The sequence below is a fragment of the Ptychodera flava genome, chromosome 15, assembly GCF_041260155.1.
Source record: "Ptychodera flava strain L36383 chromosome 15, AS_Pfla_20210202, whole genome shotgun sequence".
In the NCBI taxonomy this organism is placed as follows: Eukaryota; Metazoa; Hemichordata; class Enteropneusta; family Ptychoderidae; genus Ptychodera; species Ptychodera flava.
In genome coordinates this window covers 1842395-1861908 of record NC_091942.1, presented here as the reverse complement: position 1 = coordinate 1861908, position 19514 = coordinate 1842395, and the positions used below count along the sequence as shown (strand labels likewise).

At 38.1% G+C, this 19514-nt stretch overlaps 1 protein-coding gene across 5 annotated transcripts in view; it reads left to right on the top strand.

Moving 5' to 3' along the window:
- The window catches only part of LOC139150838 (dentin sialophosphoprotein-like), a 39944-nt gene extending 21133 nt beyond the window's left edge, over positions 1-18811 (top strand). For 3 of the 5 annotated variants that reach the window (XM_070723248.1, XM_070723249.1, XM_070723247.1), the window contains 11 exons: positions 677-883; positions 1910-1988; positions 2343-2486; positions 2982-4390; positions 5739-5917; positions 6323-6568; positions 7328-7525; positions 8123-8210; positions 8994-9266; positions 10295-10343; positions 16541-18811. In XM_070723248.1, the coding sequence (XP_070579349.1) occupies positions 677-883; positions 1910-1988; positions 2343-2486; positions 2982-4390; positions 5739-5917; positions 6323-6568; positions 7328-7525; positions 8123-8210; positions 8994-9266; positions 10295-10343; positions 16541-16599 (2931 nt within the window). In that variant the 3' untranslated portion in view covers positions 16600-18811. Of the gene's footprint in view, positions 1-676; positions 884-1909; positions 1989-2342; positions 2487-2981; positions 4391-5738; positions 5918-6322; positions 6569-7327; positions 7526-8122; positions 8211-8993; positions 9308-10294; positions 10344-16540 lie in introns of all 5 variants that reach the window. The other 2 variants (XR_011556290.1, XR_011556289.1) reach the window with 2 other exon arrangements.
- The last annotated feature ends 703 nt before the right edge of the window (positions 18812-19514 follow it).

The following is a 19514-nucleotide window of genomic DNA, read 5'->3' as shown; positions in this document are numbered from 1 at the left end:
GCTCCATTGTGTGTTTTGTAATCTGCTCTGTGATTGGCTCATAAATCTAACAGATCCAGCAATGCCTCAAAGCCCACAAATCAAGAGCCCGGAACTTGGGTCTTTTAGGTAGCCAACAAAGTAAAGGAAAAAAGTGCTCAGTCAAATATATTGAAAAGGCTCAGAGAACAGATATTAAAACTGTCATATTGTTACAATACGTTGCTGGACATCAAGAATTCATTTAAGATCATGTATCAGATGAAATTTTTACCAGCTTGTTTTTGTAAGTGAAACATTTTCTCTAAAGTGTCAACATGGATAGTGGCCATTTTGAAATTAAAGAAAAGTCAATTTTAGGTGTTTCTGATTCTCTAGTACCAAATTTGTGTAGTGGCCCCAGATTTTTATATTTGACTGATAAAGACAGTGGTTTATATTGAACTCTAGCAAGTTGAACAAAGTTAAATCATTCATTTTCAGAAAGTGACTTGTTATTTAAGGTAAAATTAAATAAAGTCAAGTCTTCAAGTAAGACTATTATTGAATACTTATTAGTTCAGTGTTTTACATTTCATTCTAACGGCAGTTATTGTAAAATGAAGTTTTTCTTGTTCGCATGTGCAGTAAAGAACTTTATAGATAGAAACTTTTTAGACCGATACAACAATTTTCAAACATTTATTTTTTATCACAGGCCTATTTGGAAAATTTAAAACATGGTCCAAGGCTGAAGTCTGGCCGAAGGGTCATCTACGAAATCACAGTGGTAACCGGTACCAGGTTAGGGGCAAGCACCAAAGCAGACGTCCACATTACCATGTACGGTAGCAAAGGCAATTCAGGAAAGATTAAACTCAAACAAGCCAAAGCTGGAGGTAAACTCAAATTCCAGAAAGGACAGGTAGGTCAATATTGTACGCAAGGCAACCAATCTGTTTGACAAACATTCCTTCAGTTTCAGGTTTAATGGTGGCCCAATATAGTACGCAGACTGTCTATAGGCAGTCTTAACTTGAACTATATGTCTATTTCCAGATGTTAATTCTGTGTTGATTGCAGGATATATAATGTGTTTTTTCTGCCTTTATGTGAAATTCAGTTAATGTTATATTGCCAAAGTGTTTACCATCACACCCATCAACACAGATTCTCACCAAAAAGTTGAAGTTGCTGCAGTGGAATCTTTTAAGGGCCAGTAGCTGTAACTTTTGATAAGATTTTTGCCATTTTTTTTTTTGAAATTTCCACGCTTTAGCTTGTCAAGATAGCTTGTGTAAGTGTAAATTGCACTGTACAGTTATGTTTACATGTGAATTCTAAGTCGAGACCAGAAATCACTTGTCAACAATGCAGTTTACACATGCATAGGCTGAGTTGACAAGCTGAATTACCGTTTATCTCAACATGCTCTGAGAGTAAAGCAAGAAAATATAGTAGACATCAAAATACAAAAATAGTGATCAAATCATCAAAACATACAGCTACTGGCCTTTTAAGAGGCAAGCCTTGATGGGTCAGGACAGACACGGACTACATTGCTGAATCAAATGATAGAGGCAAACCTTGATGGGTCAGTACAGACACGGACTACATTGCTGAATCAAATGATTAGTGCATAGAGTAGAACCCTGGTGCAATCTTTGGCTTGTCTACAGATTTGTACATCAGAATAGAATACTCTGAAATTGATATTGGTATAGGTGACTTCAAATTCCCCTCGGCAAACAAACCACAGTTTAAATAAAGAATTAAAGTTGACCAGCATTGTTTACTGTCTGGAAGCCACATTGAACAGTCACATTAGAAAATTTCAGTATGCCTTGGCTAGTCGTTGAAATTGAATTACCTATTGTGTTGTCATATGGAAGAGCTATATTGTTCCGTGTCTTTTTCTCATGCAATTTATACTTTCATTTCTAATTTTCAGACTGATGTCTTCAAGGTTGATACCTATCATGTTGGCAAACTTGAGTGTGTAGAAATTGGACATGATAGAAAAGAACTTGGTAGGTCTGCTTGTGAAATAATTTAAAGTTCCTTGTTTCTTCCGACCGTATGATTCTGTACATTGAAATGGACTGGTTTCAAATGAGTGTAGTTTGAACAATGTCAATGACAAGTTGGTAATTTTTACAGTCACACTGATCATTATGGTTTCAAGAAAAACCACTGTATATTGCTGCAATTTGAAAGCATTGCAGTTAATTATGCTTTTAATGTTGTTGTTTTTAACCTTTTTAAGTAGTTACTTTTGACGAGATATACTTCCATTTGATAGACATTACACTAAAGCTGGTCAGAAGATGAGTCTAGCATACATTGAGAATTTCTGAAACCATAGTCCATCTTGATAATTGCAGGAATGGGATGGTTCTTGGATAGAGTAATCATTCGAGAAGATGAAGAAAAAGCAAAATATGAATTCAAGTGCGGTCGCTGGATGTCAGCCATGGATGACGACAGCAGAACAATTCGAGTTTTACCACTCACAGATATCGAATACAGTGAGTAAATCTACACACACTCTCAAGGAAATTTAACAGATGCCATTAAAATGTCAAACATCTAGAGCTTGATATCACCTTTTATATTGCTGATGACTGCAAGAGAGTTATCATAAATAACTATAAAGCCATGCTAGATATTTCATGCGGTGAATATTTTATGTACTCATAATGAGAATTCAAAATACACCCATTTGTTTCATAAGTTCACATCGCAGTTTCCATGTTACACCATACAAATTTTCGTACTAGAGAACAAATTACCCACTATTTATCAATATTTTAAATTTGCAATGGTCACTATCCCTATGCTAGCTCTATAAAAACTCCCAATTTTCACAAAACTAGGCCTTTGAAAGTTTTATTTACCCCATAAGCTTGAAAATGAGCCCCCACAAGTGTTAGGCCAAAAGATTTGTAAAGGTTTGCATATACTACCGTAAAGCCAAAGACATTGATGCAACCATTGATGAAATGTGTTTCTCCATTCCATAGTGTCCTCCAGTGAGTCAGAGACTGAGACTGAGACCCAAACAGAACCTGAGAGTGTCGTTGAAAAAAGTGTAGCAAGCACTCACTTCAGTCAACCGTCCGATACAGATGGTAATATCAGTGAAACCACAGCCACTAACACACAAGTGAACTCCAGCAGTGACTCAGACAGTGATGACTCAACTAGCATCAGAGTGGTAAGGGTGAAGAGAAAAGATGCCGCCCCTAGCACCACTACAGCAACATCTGGATCCAGTGGGTCAGAATCTTCTGAGTCGGAATCATCAGAGTCAGAATCCTCGGCCTCAGATACAGAAACCCAAACAGACACAGCAGCTGAGACGGACCGCGACGACAGGAAGGAATCCAGAATTAAGACGCAGTCGGGAAACGGGCAAGCACCCCCAAGGGAAGGCGTTGATACCTTGGGGGTGCATGAGGATGAAAGCCATAAAGGCGCCAAGGAAAAAAGCGATTCAGATTCTGACACAAGCAGACAGAAATCTTTAGACCAAAAACAGCCGCCAAGTTTACCAACAATTGAAGAGAAAGAAAGGGAAAGCAGAACTTCTGTTTCATCAGCCTCATCATCATCATCATCATCTGGATCTTCATCTTCCTCTTCATCATCCAGTGAATCTGGGTCAGAATCTGAATCCGAGAGAGACGCAAAGAGAGACAAGCGGAGATCATCAAGCAGTAGTTCAGACAGTGGAAAATCAAGATCAGGGAGTGAATCAGAAAGTGATAGGTCTAAGTCAAGTGGGTCAGAGTCAGAAAGTGAAGAACAGAAGCGGGCATCAACCAGCAGAGAAACAGAGCAAGAGAAATCAAAATTAAACACCGAGTCTGATAGTTCACAGAAAAGAATTTCAAGCACTGCAGGGTCGGAGTCTGAAGATCAAAAACCCCAAACTAGCACAGAAACTGAGAGTACGGTGAAAGAGAAATCCGGAAGTGGATCAGAGAGCGGATCTGTGAAAGCTGGCAAGGATACAGGCAGCGGATCAGAGAGCGGATCTATTAAAGCAGGGAGGGAAACAGGCAGTGGATCAGAGAGTGGATCTGTCAAAGCAGACAAGGGAACAGGTAGCGGATCAGAGAGTGGATCAGTGAAGGCAAGCAGAGATACACGCAGGTCAGATAGTGAGTCACACACTGACAGTGAGTCAGATAGTGAGACAACAAGTGGTAGCATCAGCAGCAGTGATAGTCGTAGTGGCTCTGGCAGTGACTCAGGCAGCAGTAGTGGCAGTGATACTGAAGTTGAGGAAGCCAGGCAGAAACGCAGTGATCTTACACCAGAGGATATCCCACCAAGACCAACAACACCTACCCCACCACATTCATCATCATCTGTTGTCTCAGAAACCAAAGAAGACAAAGGAGATATCTTTATGGAAGGATTCAAGGTAAATCATTTTCCAAAGACAATGCTGAGAAAAAATGTACACAGTAAATGTTATGTTGTATACCACATATACATGTGATGCATTCATATAAACTCACATACCAGTATTATTTTCAGTGACAAAAGCCCTTTTTTTAAATTTAAGATTTCATCATTGGCATTGCCTTTTTACCATAAACTGGCTTCTTGATAACTCAACCAAGTTGTTATTTGCAAGTCAGGTCACTTTCTAAGCCAGGGCTCGAGATTAGCGGTAGTCCCGCGTCCACTGACTACCAACCTTTCCTTGGGCTACCAAAACCCATGAATTGGTAGCCCACACGGACTACCAAAGCCTGGGACATGAAATTATACTTAGTGAGCGACATGATGTTGATTGCTGTGAAATGACTGATGCTCATACAGTCAACCCAGTCAAAATTAAAAGGCGATATGCATTCGAATTTGTTAAGACAAACTTTCAATAGAATGTCTTTATGTTAACTGATGTACTCAGATGACAGACTCAGGAAACGATGGCCAAAGAAAAATTATTTTTATAGTTATTTAATCACAATGTCTCAATCACAATTAAATACAAAATTATTCAAACTGCAAAGAAAAAGCTGTCAGGCCATCCACAAATTACGCTTTCGAAGTGTACGAGATCATCCCATGATAGTGTACTATGATGGAGAAATATGGTCAAAATTGCCGCGAAAGTATTGAGAACATGACTACCAAGTTGTCATCCTGAAATTCATAGCAAGTCTATTTTAGCCATGTTATGTTTACATGTGTTGAGTGAAAAGCTGTTGCCATGCGAACATCAAAATTTGCACATAAGCTCTACGTATGTGGGAATAGGTCGTCAAACTTTGAGGCGTCACCGTTGTCCACTACACATGCTATAAACCGTTCTCCTAAGGCTATGATCTGCGGGTATTGATGTCAAATGACTAGAAAATTCACTTCCTGGATAGAATTATGAAAAATAAATATTTCATTGTCTAGATATAAATAAAAATATCCTTTACAAAAAATTTTTCAGTCATGCATGGGCTACCAGACATTGTCACCGGCTACCCAACTTCAGAAAATGGTAGCCCAATGGGACTACCAGGGGAAAAAGTTAATTTTGAGCCCTGTAAGCTGTAAAAAAACAAACAATCAAAAGCTACTTTGTACAGCAGTGAATCATTTCATCATACAGGGACTCTAGTATTGATATTTAAAGTCGTCTACACCAGACCACTAAACACCATGACGCCCTTTTGTTACATCTGGTACAGAGACACCGGTTACTGCATGCTGACCAGGTTGATACTGTGAATGAATCAGTGTGTGATATTTCCATTTCTATTGAATAGGCTGGAATAAAAGCACAGGAAGAAGCAGCAGAGAAGACCGTGTCTGAGAAATCAACCGACAAAGATGAAGAAGAAGAAGACAGAAAGATCCGTCGAGGTCCAACAATCCATGAAGCCACCAAGAACGGTGATCTGGATAGAGTGAAGGCACTGGTAGCCAGGAATAAGAGTCTTGTGAAGTGAGTTGTGTCATCACACCCTAACACTGTCAGTTTACTATCCATGGATGAGACATTGAATTTTGTGATGAATGTATCTGTATATTTGTGGCTGACACTGATGAAAAAAGAGGAGGAAACAGATGAATTCAGACAGGAGACAAATGATGACAGGCAGATTGTTTCAGCAGAAGACAACATTGAAACATCTGCTCCAAAACTGTGCATATGTTGTGTGAAAAGTAATACAGAGCAAAACTTCAAAAAAGATAGCATTCAGGAACAGGGAAGCATGAGAGATGTTTAACAAGCCATTATTAACTTTTCCATGATAATTTAGTTTGTGAGCTTTCTAATTTTCAATCATGGCTGCTTTTGAGAGAAAACAAACTTATTATTTCAAAATTTTCTTTTTCTTCTAACCAGTGAACCAGATGAAGTTGGCCGCACACCATTGCACATAGCTGCAGAGCACAACCAGCTTGATATCCTGAAGTGGCTGCCGCTGAATGGTGCAGATATCAACCATGAAACCAGGACTGGTTATACCTGCATGCACACGGCAGCTCTCAGTGGACATGTCAGGTGTATGAATGCACTGTCAGTCATGGGGGCATCTGTCAGAACAAAAACCTTTGATGACCAGACACCACTGCATCTTGCAGCAATGAGGTAGGTGTCAAAGGCAGTGAAAGTGATCGGTGCTGTTGAATAACTTTGACCCTTGCAACCCCATCAACATTTAGAGAGGTCCGTCATTGCTGTGAAAAACAATAGGACTGAACCAAGATTTTGTGGTTAGAGGGTCCAATGAAGGTCAATTGCTTGTTGAATTATGTACCGTCATGTTTTTTATTAATTTTCTTTGTTTTGCATCATATCTGTAACATATGGTGTACCAAGTTGCTGGGGTTCACTCTTTACATTGCTGAAGTTCCTCTTGACATGATAATGTATATGTTTTAGGAATCCTAGTACAGGAATCTTACCAAGATTCCAAAAGTATTTACCAGCTTTTCTTAACCTCAGCAGAAACACTTGTGATTTCTTACATTATGTTGAAAAGTGTCACTCAAAGTTTTTTGGTTGCTTGTGTTTGTATGTGTGGTGGTGGTGGTGGTGGTGTGTGTGTGTGTGTGTGTGTGTGTGTGTGTGTGTTACTCTTGAGTACAGTAGAACTCACTACCTGTGTAAGAATTCACTACAACACAATAAAAATTGTTAAAGCAAAATCAAATTTGTCAACACTCTTTATTTCTTTAATATATGCATGTACCATCTCTGTCATAACCATGTTTTGTGAACATCAGGCAAAGATACAGAGCAGTTAGTACGATAAACAGGATTCACTGTAATTTTTAGAACATTTATGTTGCAATTTACTGATTGACTTATTGAGAATTAACAATGTTTTATTTGTCATGGTTTCAGTGGTCATCTTGAGACAGCCAAGTGGTTAGTTGCAAACAGAGCACCGTTAGAAGACCAAGACAACATGGGCAGAACTGCACTGGACATAGCAGAGGACTACAATCATCAAGAAGTTGTCAAGTTTTTGAAAGCATGTGAGGCTGACCTGAAACGTGAAGACAGTGGAATAGCTCAGCTCAGATCTCCCAGAATGCCAGAGTGAGTCTTTGGTTATCATCACCAGAACTTCTCTTTTTCTTCAATTGAAAAAAAAAAAGAAAATTCAAATGATATTGTTCTGCATGCCACAGTGATTGACCGTTTTGAGGCCCAACCCAACAATATTCATGTGTTTTACCTCATTTTAGAGATGAACCTTTTACAAAGCGTTAATTAAAACTACCATAGCAGTAGCTTTTGTTTCACTTCCATTAGTTTTGTTCTGTGGTAAAATATTGCTTTCTATTCTTCTCCCAAATTATATCAAAATGTATGATGTTTATCTTGACAAGACAACCTGTGTACCTGTATGTGCACCTCCAACGTTATTTTGGCAAATGAATTTCCTCCACAGCAGAATTCACTTTTCAACAATAAAATTGCATAATGTGTGTTTTTTGTACATTTTTCACAATGCAGTGGAGGGAGAAGAAGAAAATGTTCTTGTTTTGAAGAACAATAATATTGAAAATATCAAAAAGTTACAGGTTTGTATGAAGGGAAGCATAATTTTTAGCATCTTCTTTTGTGTGGCTGTAGTAGTTGTTGAGTCTTTCAAGGGTTTACATTTTGTCTTCTTGATTTGTTTATGTTCAGAGAACAAGAGCAAGCAGAATTTACAAACTTGATGGCATCCAAGCAGACAACCTCTGATTCTGCAGCCAGCTGGACTGATGACAAAGATGTGAGTAATTTGAAAAGTTCAGGAAAATGATGATATTGACCATATATTAAACACAAGTGACTGAAAGCCCAGTGGTCAGATAATTTGGATAAAGTTCCTAGCAGTGCTATGAATCACCTCAGTGAAACACTTACACTGTCAAATTCATGGTACAATCCTATTGTTTCCCATTGCTTTGTTGGACCTCAGCATATTGAAATTAAAGGTTTCCTGTCACCTGTTCCAACTTTGCCACAGTTACCATGGAAAGAGAAAATCTAACCAATCACAGATTTTAAGCGGGTGGCCGCTTTTTAAAAACAGCACCCTCACATGGCCATTTGAATACCAAGGAACGCCCCTTTGACCATATATGGGCATATTTAGATTATAGGTGACTGTATACCTTTAAGGATGACAGGGTCATAAGGTTCTGACAAATCTGCGCAACCAGGATTTGAACCAAACAGTCACAATTAAGAAGCAGTCTTCTTGAGGATGTGTGTAAGCTATAAAATATTCTAAAGTTCTCCATCAAACTTTGTATACATTAACAAAAACACGTAGGAAAACTTCACTGCTTGTTTGCATAATTTGTTAATATCTTGCAAAGAATATGTTCTAAGTTATGCATATGTGGATACACACTGTGTGATATGTGAACATACGTACCATTGATATCATCAGCTTCATGTAATCGAGCAAAACCTAAAACACACTTTGTACAAAAGAATGCTACCATGTTTCAAGCGTACAGTGCATGTTTACATCATTGATGAGTTTCTGTTGATGTCAATCACACAGACTGTAAATAAAGGAGGCAGAAAACGACGAGACAGCCAGAGCAGCACCGGAAGTAGCACTGGAAGCAGCTCTGGAAGCAGCTCTGGAAGTGAAACAGAGAGAAGCAATGACAAGAGACGAGGTCGCAGGGTGGCTTCTGACAGCCAAAGCATAACTTCGAGTGGCTCTTCAAGTGGCAGCGATTCAGGAAGTGTCACAAGAACTGAATCTGAAACTGACGTCAAGAGACATCTTCCAGAAAAGATGAAGAAGCAGGAAGACACAGCTCTAAAGGCAAATTGACATTTTCCTTGCAAGTAGAACCCTATACAATGGTACAGTGTGGAATCTGTTTCATGCATGCAATGCTGTGGCCAATCCTGTGGCATTTCAGTGATGAGTGTCGTTGCTTACAAGATGCCCCTCCACACAACTAATGCTTTCACCACCTGACTTTTTGGCACATTCTCATTGTTTTAAGAGTGGTTCAACCCTTTCACCACCATGGTTTAGCCCAAACCCATTGACATCAATGATTATTACGGACCCGTTTACAGTCAATTGGGGGTGCACAGATGAAACGGATTCACAGAAATATTGGGGGTGAAGAGGTTAATCATTTTGAGTAAAGCATCCAACAGCCCCTAGCTAATTATGAACAAAATGTGTGATCAATTTATGTTGCATACAGTAATCTCATAATACACAAAGACATTTAGTTTCGGAGTTTATCAATATTAACCAAGCAGTTACAATGCCACTGTTTGTTTGAAGTAGATAATTTCCAATTAGAAATACCCAGCCTGTTTATGTCGTCAGATTTTACCCAAAATTGAATCTGATTCAATGATTATTATTGTGCCATAACCCTCAGAACTCACTGTGGTAATCATAGAATGAATGTAGCAGTCGGTTTTCCTGATTGTCAGTGCATGGTTTATGGTTTAAACATAATAGGCATAGGACATGTAGAGAACAACATAACAACAAGTTTTTACTGAAGCATAACTGTAAGCTGTGTTAGTATTAGACAGATAGATTCATTCATGCGCAGGCACTGTGGCTGCCTCATGCTCCAACGCTATGTTGATGAGCCAAGCAGAGCACCCACACATGACAGAATTTCTCAGACTACATTGATGTGGACACAATCCTGATTTACTGAACATCTTCAGTTTTGTTCACAAAATTTTCCCCAAGAGACAAGACACATGTATAGAGGTACTGTGCACAAAGCCCTGAGGAAAAACAACACCTTCAGCCTGCCATATTTATGAGGTAAAATCACTGCTAACTTGTTTACTTTTTCATTCCAATTTTAGGAGAGACAGAAATCCTTCAAGGAACACCATGAAAAGATGCAAGAGACGGTGTTATGTAGGTCATTTCCCCCACACTCATCATGACCTGAGTTCAATTAGTCTAGAACATTCTCAAGGTCACTGCCCTCGATGACCTCACAACCTTGAATTCAATTAGTCATGTTTGGAATGTTCTGGAAAGTTGATTAGTTGTGTAAGGGAGATAATTTTAGAACAGTAATTAGCATGTCAATAAAAGTTCTAGATTGTTCTTATATGCCTTTATAAAAGGGACGTGCACAGCTTCCAGTCAGACTTTTGGGATCGTGTCTCTTGTGTGTTACTAAACTCCAGCAGTAGTCATTCTCAAGACTTTTCAAGACCTTCACTGTCAACGCTGGATTTATACTGTGGACTTTGTGCAGCTGCAAGCCTGCAAGGACTGTTCATTCATTCAACTGACTGTTACAACTCTGAGACTGGAGCTTTGCCGTCCCAGCTGAGATAAGTAGTCTGTACACTTTTAAAGCTTGTACTCTATCCCTGACTTAGCAATTAGTTTTTTTTTCGTAATAAATTTGGTTTAAACGTTAACTGCTGAGTTCACCCTTTTGTTCGTTTTCTCTGCACGTAACAAATTGGGGGCTCGTCGGGAGACGAATATTTTGAGCCGTTTGACAACATTTTGACAGCCTTTTCAAAACTACTGTATACTGTGAACTCAGCGAAATTCAATCATGGCGGAATTCAAGCCAGACGAATTTATGGATGACCTTGATCAGGACACATTAATTCCCTCAGAAAAGACAACCTCATAGCACTGGCAAATTTCCTTAAAGTAGATGTCAAAAGATCTATGCGCAAGCGAGAAATTCAGTTCAAGATTGCAAAACATTTAGTTAATTCTGGCCATTTTGAGGAGTCTGCCTTAAAAGATTATGAGCCTGAGTCTTCCTTCGAACTCAAAAAATTAGAATTAGAAATACAGGCAGATTTGGAGCTTAAGAAATTGGAATTAGAAAAGGAAAAATTGCAAATGGAAGAAAGGGAAAGGCAGGAAAAATTACAAATGAAAGACAAAGAATTACAAATGAAAGACAAAGAATTACAAATGGAAGAAAGACAGAGAGAAAAGGAGAGAGAATTGGAAGAACATCGACTACAGTTAGAAATGAGACGTTTAGAGCTTGGACAATCAGGAAAATTCTTCCCTTCAGACAAGTTTGACATCACTAAGCATTTCAGGTTAGTTCCCCCTTTCCAAGAAAAGGATGTTGATAAATATTTCTCATTTTGAGAAAATTGCTCAGAGTCTGAATTGGCCTAAGGAGTCCTGGTCTATGCTTTTGCAGAGTGCTTTGGTGGGTAAAGCCAGAGAAATTTACATTCAGTTGTCAGTAGAGCAGGCTTCAAATTATGATTCTGTGAAGGAATTAATTCTCAAGGGCTATGAGTTGGTGCCTGAAGCTTACCGTCAGAAATTTAGGGATTGTGAGAAGGTGAAGGATCAAACTTATGTTGAATTTGCTCGAACAAAAGAACAACTGTTTGATCGTTGGTGTTCTTCGGAAAAGGTCAGTCAGAATTATGACAAATTACGACAACTTGTTTTGATTGAGGAATTTAAAAGGTGCATCCGGAGTGACATCAAGACGTTTATCAATGAACAAAAGGCAGATACATTAGAGGTTGCTGCACGTTTGGCCGATGATTATTCATTGACCCACAAATCTTCATTTCTCAGCAAACCATCCCAGTCCTTTTCATACAGAAACAATGCAGGTAAATTTAACTCGTCCTTTTCATCCAAGAATTTTCAAAGGACAGTAGAAAATCAAATGACAACAGTTCACAGAGTTCAAGTAACACTCCCACATCATCAGATCCCAAGTCTCAATCTCCTTCTGACAAACAGTTCAGTACACTTTCTTGTAATTATTGTAAGAAAGACGGCCATTTAATGTCAGATTGTTTCAAATTGAAAAGAAAACGTGAAGGTCAAAGTGGTCAAAGTGGATCTAAGCCAACCGGCTTTATTTCTTCATCAACTCAATTAGAGTCTAATAATGTGTGTAACACATTGTCTGAGGTTAAACCCCTCTTATCCCCAATTAATGAGGTCAAGGTCAATTCTTCTCAGGATAGCATTATGGGTATTTTCGAGCCATTTATCATAATGGTTTTATATCACTTTCTAGTGATTTCTCTTCCGCTACCCCTGTCAAAATTTTAAGAGATACCGGGGCTTCCCAGTCTCTTTTGTTGGCAGATACCCTGCCGTTTCTGAAAAGTCATTTTCAGGTTCTAAAGTTCTTATTAAGGGGGTAGATTGTAATGACTACATTCCTGTTCCTCTCCATAATGTCTATTTGTCTTCGGACTTTGTTTCTGGACCTGTGACTTTAGGTATTAGGCCTTTTTTGCCTTTTGAAGGGATTCACCTTCTTCTTGGAACGACCTTGCTGGGACAAGGTCATTACTAATCCACTTGTGACTGATAATCCTAGTTTAGATCAGGATCCAGAGCCAATTGAACAAGAGATACCCGATTTATTTCCTTCATGTGCCATTACTCGAGCCATGTCAAAGAAAACTTCCGAGAATCAAAATACTCTCAAAAATAATGTCACAGATGTTGACTTAAATGACACCTTTCTCAGTCAGGTGTTTGACACGGATCATTCCGATTATCCCTCGTGGATTTGAAACTTCCAGTAAAACTTCTGCTGACCAAAGTCAGACATTTTCTAGATCAAATCTCATTGCAGAACAACACAAAGACCCAGATATTTTGTCTTTGTTTGACAGGGTAGATGATGAAGATAAAACTTCAGATAGCTCTGTTTCCTATTATAGCTCTGTTTCCTATTATACAAATTCTGGTATTCTCATGCGTAAATGGAGACCTCCAGATGTTTGGTTGATGACGATTGGGCTATAAAACATCAAATTGTGGTTCCAAAGCCTATCGTGCTGAAATATTGCGCCTGGCCCATGAAACCCCCTGGGCTGGTCACTTAGGAGTCAGGAAAACTTATCATAAAATTTCAGTCACTTTTATTGGCCTAATCTCAGGCAGGATGTAGCACATTTCTGTAAAACTTGTCACACATGTCAAATGGTAGGAAAGCCAAATCAGACCATTCCAAGGCCCCTTTACAGCCAATTCCTGCATTTCAAGAACCATTTAGTAGGATTCTAATAGACTGTGTTGGGCCCCTACCCAAAACAAGATCAGGAAATGAGTACATGTTGACAATTATGTGTACATCAACTCGGTTCCAGAAGCCATACCACTGAGAAACATAAAGACAAGACTAAAGTGAGAGCTTTAGTCAAATTTTTCACTTTATTTGGCCTCCCTAAATGTGTCCAGTCCGATCAAGGCTCCAACTTTATGTCTGGTATTTTTCAACAAGTAATGGATCAGCTAGGCATTAAACAGTATAGGTCATCCGCCTATCATCCAGAAAGTCAGGGTGCTCTTGAGCGATTTCATCAAACTTTGAAAAACATGATTAGGACCTACTGTTTTGACACAGAGAAACAGTGGGATGAAGGAATTCATTTTTTGCTCTTTGCTGTTAGAGAGTCAATTCAGGAGTCTCTTGGTTTTAGCCCATTTGAGCTTGTATTTGGACATACAGTCCGTGGCCCACTTAAGCTCGTTAAAGAGAAATTCCTATCAGACAATGATGATTGTCTGAATATTTTGCAATATGTGTCAGATTTCGTACGAAACTCTCTAAAGCATGTGAATTAGCCAGAGAAAATCTTGAGTCATCTCAGCAGTCAATGAAAATCAAATATGATAAAAGCACCTCAAAACGGAAGTTTGAACCAGGTCAAAAAGTTCTTGTTCTACTTCCAATTCCTGGCAAACCACTCCATGCTCGTTACTTTGGGCCATATCTAATTGATAAGAAATTGAGTGATTTAAATTACATCATAATAACACCTGACAGGCGAAAACAAAAACAGCTATGTCACATAAATATGCTTAAGCCATATTTGGATAGGGTAATCCTACTATAACTCAGCCTGTCAGTGCAGTCAGTTCAAACCATTATGAAGATAGTGATACTGAAACTGACTTGAGTGAAAATACTCTAAACTCAAAGCTGGGCTCGGTCAAGCTTCAGAACTCAGAAATCCTGGAGAAGCTGGAGTCTACAAAGTTGGCACACCTCCAGCCAGAACAACAACAACAGGTGAAAGAACTGCTCCATGAATATAAACACCTGTTTCAAGATGTTCCAACGAGGACAAACGTCATCTATCACGACGTTGATGTTGGGGACAGTAAGCCTGTAAAACAACATCCATACAGACTGAATCCAACAAAAGCGAAATATCTCCAGGAAGAAGTCAAATACCTGCTGGACAATGACTTTATTGAACCCAGTAAAAGTAACTGGAGTTCGCCGTGCATACTTGTTCCCAAATCAGATCATAGTTATCGTATGTGCACGGACTACAGGAAAGTGAACACTTTAACAAAGACAGACACTTTCCCAATCCCGAGGATTGATGATTGCATCGACCGAGTGGGAAAAGCCAAGTATGTGACGAAATTTGACCTACTGAAGGGATTTTGGCAAGTCCCTCTGACGGATCGTGCTCGTGAAATATCCGCCTTTGTTACACCAGACGGATTGTTCCAGTACAAGGTGATGCCATTCGGAATGAAGAACTCTCCGGCAACGTTCCAACGGATGATCAACGACGTCATATCCGGGCTAGACGGATGTGCAGCTTACGTTGACGACGTCGTCCTGTATAGTGACACCTGGGAGGAACACATCAAGCTCATGCGGAAGTTCTTTGAGAGACTGAGCAAAGCAATGTTGACTGTCAACCTTGCCAAATCTGAGTTTGGTTGGGCTAGGGTAACTTACCTCGGACATACTGTAGGACAGGGTGAGGTAAAACCTGTTGATGCTAAAATCAGTGCCATTTCAAGTTTTCCCATACCAAACTGCAAACGACAACTGATGCGCTTTCTCGGTATGGCTGGTTTACTACAGAAAATTCTGTCCAAATTTCTCCGCAATTACTGAGCCTTTGACTAACTTACTTAAAAAGAAAGTAAAGTTTGTTTGGTCAGAGCAATGCCAACAGGCATTTGATACACTTAAAGCCATACTGCAAAGTGCCCCAGTGTTGTCTGCACCAGATTTCACTTTGCCATTCAAATTAGCTGTAGATGCTAGTGATACGGCTGCTGGTGCTGTTTTATTGCAAGAGGATAGTCATGGTGTAGATCATCCTGTTTGCTATTTTTCACGCAAATTTAACAAATCCCAGAGAAACTACTCTACAATTGAAAAAGAGTGTTTATCTTTGATATTAGCTTTACAGCATTTTGAAGTTTATGTTACTTCTTCAAATCAGCCAATAGTGGTTTATATTGATCACAACCCTCTTGTTTTTCTGCAGAAATTTAAAGGCAAAAATCAGAGATTGCTAAGATGGAGTTTAATGTTACAGGAGTTTAATCTTGATATTAGACATATCAAAGGCAGAGACAATTTAATTGCAGACTGTCTCTCTCGTATTTAGAGTTTATTGTTGTTCACTTTCAAGAAATTTTACTTTAGAGTAAAACAAAATTTGAGTACTTAAATCCTTTCAAGATTACATTTGTAAAAGAAAGATTTTTCTTTGAAAAATTTTCTTTTTTTTGAAGAGGGGGTGTGTTATGTAGGTCATTTCCCCCACCTCATCATGACCTGAGTTCAATTAGTCTAGAACATTCTCAAGGTCACTGCCCTCGATGACCTCACAACCTTGAATTCAATTAGTCATGTTTGGAATGTTCTGAAAGTTGATTAGTTGTGTAAGGGAGATAATTTTAGAACAGTAATTAGCATGTCAATAAAAGTTCTAGATTGTTCTTATATGCCTTTATAAAAGGGACGTGCACAGCTTCCAGTCAGACTTTTGGGATCGTGTCTCTTGTGTGTTACTATAAACTCCAGCAGTAGTCATTCTCAAGACTTTTCAAGACCTTCACTGTCAACGCTGGATTTATACTGTGGACTTTGTGCAGCTGCAAGCCTGCAAGGACTGTTCATTCATTCAACTGACTGTTACAACTCTGAGACTGGAGCTTTGCCGTCCCAGCTGAGATAAGTAGTCTGTACACTTTTAAAGCTTGTACTCTATCCCTGACTTAGCAATTAGTTTTTTTTTTGTAATAAATTTTGTTTAAACGTTAACTGCTGAGTTCACCCTTTTGTTCGTTTTCTCTGCACGTAACAACGGGCACAAGCTTCCTGGATGCAATACGGATGGACTATGAAAATGACGAACAACAACAATAGTCAGGGCTTACCAAAAGATAGATGAATTCTGCTATGCCACATTTACCTGTACTTTAACTGATTGATTTCCATAAGTCTATCAAACTAACATAAACCAGCAAATCTATCCTATCTGTGCCAAAACACTCACTTATAAGAGTACAAGGCATTTGTCTTTCTGATTTAAAATATGACTTTCCATTAAGTAAAAGAAATCTCCTTTTAATGATAAGATATATATGATGGGATGTAATTATTATTCAATACTTGAAGATTTTATTTTCATATTGATTGGCACAATGCAAATGTTGTATTGGGAAAATAGCCAGAAAACTTCAACAAAAATGTTCATTATGTGCAAAACATTTATCAGTTGCAGTGTTATTGTGTGGTATTTTTGTGTGTGTAAGAGAAGATCTTTTCTGCCATCCATGATCAAAATGTACGTTGTTTAAAAATATAGAGACAATTCAAGCTTCAGAAGTAGAATTAGTAGTTCAATAAACTCTGCTATGTTAGTCAAAATACATTGAAAGTTGCAAAGAGTCAAACATTTAGCATAAGATGGCTAGAAAATAGAGAAATTTGATATCATGCAGCACATTGTCCCTCTGATTTCCATATTTACATTGTGTAAGTTTCCTTATCATACAAGTTTCTAAGTTTTATACAACATTGGTGATTTTTGTATATTTGCTCTCAAAAAGTTGTCATCGTATGACAGTTTTGTGCAGTAAACAGTCAGTAAATGTCTCAGTCCATAGAACCTCAAGAAAAACTTGAGGGTCTATGGTCAGTGCAATCTGACAATTTTCAGTTGATTTTAGTAATGATTAGGGAAAAAGTGTCAGGCATATCCAAGAAACATTTACCCATATTCATCGCATCACAGTAACCTTATCTTGATAAGACATAGATAAGTCAAATGAGTCAATTTTGTTTCAGCATAGGTCATTTTGTTTTACTGACTTTAACATCATTTTGGCTGTCTCAACACAGCTTCAAAAGGCATTTTTTTATTTGCTTTTAGAAAAGCATAGGCAATTTATCACTCGATGAGTAATGCCAAAACACCACATGTACTTTCACTCGTCTCAGAATCAAAAAATGTTGTTTTTTTTCCTCCTCTTTGTGAATTGGAGGAGATAAGTAATCTTTTCAAATATTGTTGATAATTATTCTGTTAATATGAAATATGGCGTACAGTGTAATAATTGAATATTATGCAATATCAAAGAAGGCAGCTTTTTGTTTGAACTTTGAACAAAGCTACTGGTAGTTAACCCAGCCGGCCCATCATGCAGACATTTTACATTTCATTGTCATAGTAGGTATATACTATTATTCTATGAAGAAACTTTCCATAACTTTTCAGATATGTGATGCATCAAATATAGTACACAGTTATCGTCAGCCATTGTTTATAAACAGAGATTACACATTAGGTACAATTGAGATGCAATTGACTTTTAACTTTGTAACTTAGTTTCTTTTGCAAGACTTGTCACCATTTGCATTGTGGGACACAATTTTACATCACCCCTTTATGATGCCTACCTGTGTTTACACGAGGTCTGTTTCAATAGAGGAATTACACCGTCCACAACAACAGGAAATGCTGTTTCCATGTTGTCATACACTCAAATACAGCAGAGTAAACATTTTTGCTGCTGATTCGTCCAATGTGCAAACATTTAATCATTTACCTTACCATGCTAATGCAGAATTATTTTTTAATGTATACATCTAGTGAACAAAGACACACTGTTCCATCTGGAACTATCACTTACTATTTTCACAGAACAGGCGATGTTCATCGTAACAAAGGAAGCAACGCAGGTGTTTGGATAAGATAGACCAATATTTCCTGTAAAACAAACCAGTTACAATAAAACACCCTCCCAAGTAGTGCAGTCTTCCCCATTAAAATACTTTAAAATTTGCAGAAAGATTGATTTTAGTGCATAAGTATTATTTTTAACAAAAATGGGAATTGATATTTAAACCCTTTTCCAATTGATGGATAAGTTCTGTGGTTTTGATATCTAATTATAACAGTGGTACCACTGTCAACTTTCTAGTAATTATTAAAAAAAGGTTTTATACCGTCTTGTACATGGAATATTTGTGTATTTTGTGGTTCATTTTTCTGTATATGTTGCTATATTTTACATGTTCTTGATTTGTATAAACTGCTCACTGTACAATAAAAGTAGACTTTTCTAGAAAATGAGATTGCCTCTGATTTTTTTCTTTTGGGAGATTTTAACAATTTTATGAAATGTCTTCTTGTTGAGAGTTGAACGTGACTGTAAAAGAAAAATGTTTGAAATTATTCAACTTTACAATATGCCTCGGTCAATGTCTTTCATTTTTCTGAAGACATTGTTTTTCTTTGTCAGCGATTTTTCAAATACAAACTGCAAAATTTAGGACCAGTATGTTTCATTAATATAATTGTGTTATAAATGAAGATGCAGGCTTTATAAGTGTCACATTGACAAAATTCAACAACGTACATGCATCTTCTTGAAGTTCATTCACAATAAGGGACTGGTCAGTTTCTTAGGCCTGTGGAAGCTTTGGATTATTTTTTGCCGAAATCAAAAATGGCTGACCACCACCCATCACCAAAGTCAAAAACAGGGTTGACCCCCTCCAGGACGAAGAAACTGATCAGTCCCTCATTAATTATATCTCTTTGGTATTGGCCACAAGCAATTTCTTAATTTATGATACAAGCTCATTTTCACCAATGAGGGATACTTGTTCGGATGTTATCCTTCAGTTGATCTGGAGTTTTGATGACAGAGTGCTCATAGCGACATCTAAATGTAACCTTAAGAAATGTACGCCTCGTAAATCTCACTGCCGCAAGTTACTTCCTTGTGTAACAAGAACGCGTTACCTAGCAACCCCGTATCACATCCAGCTTT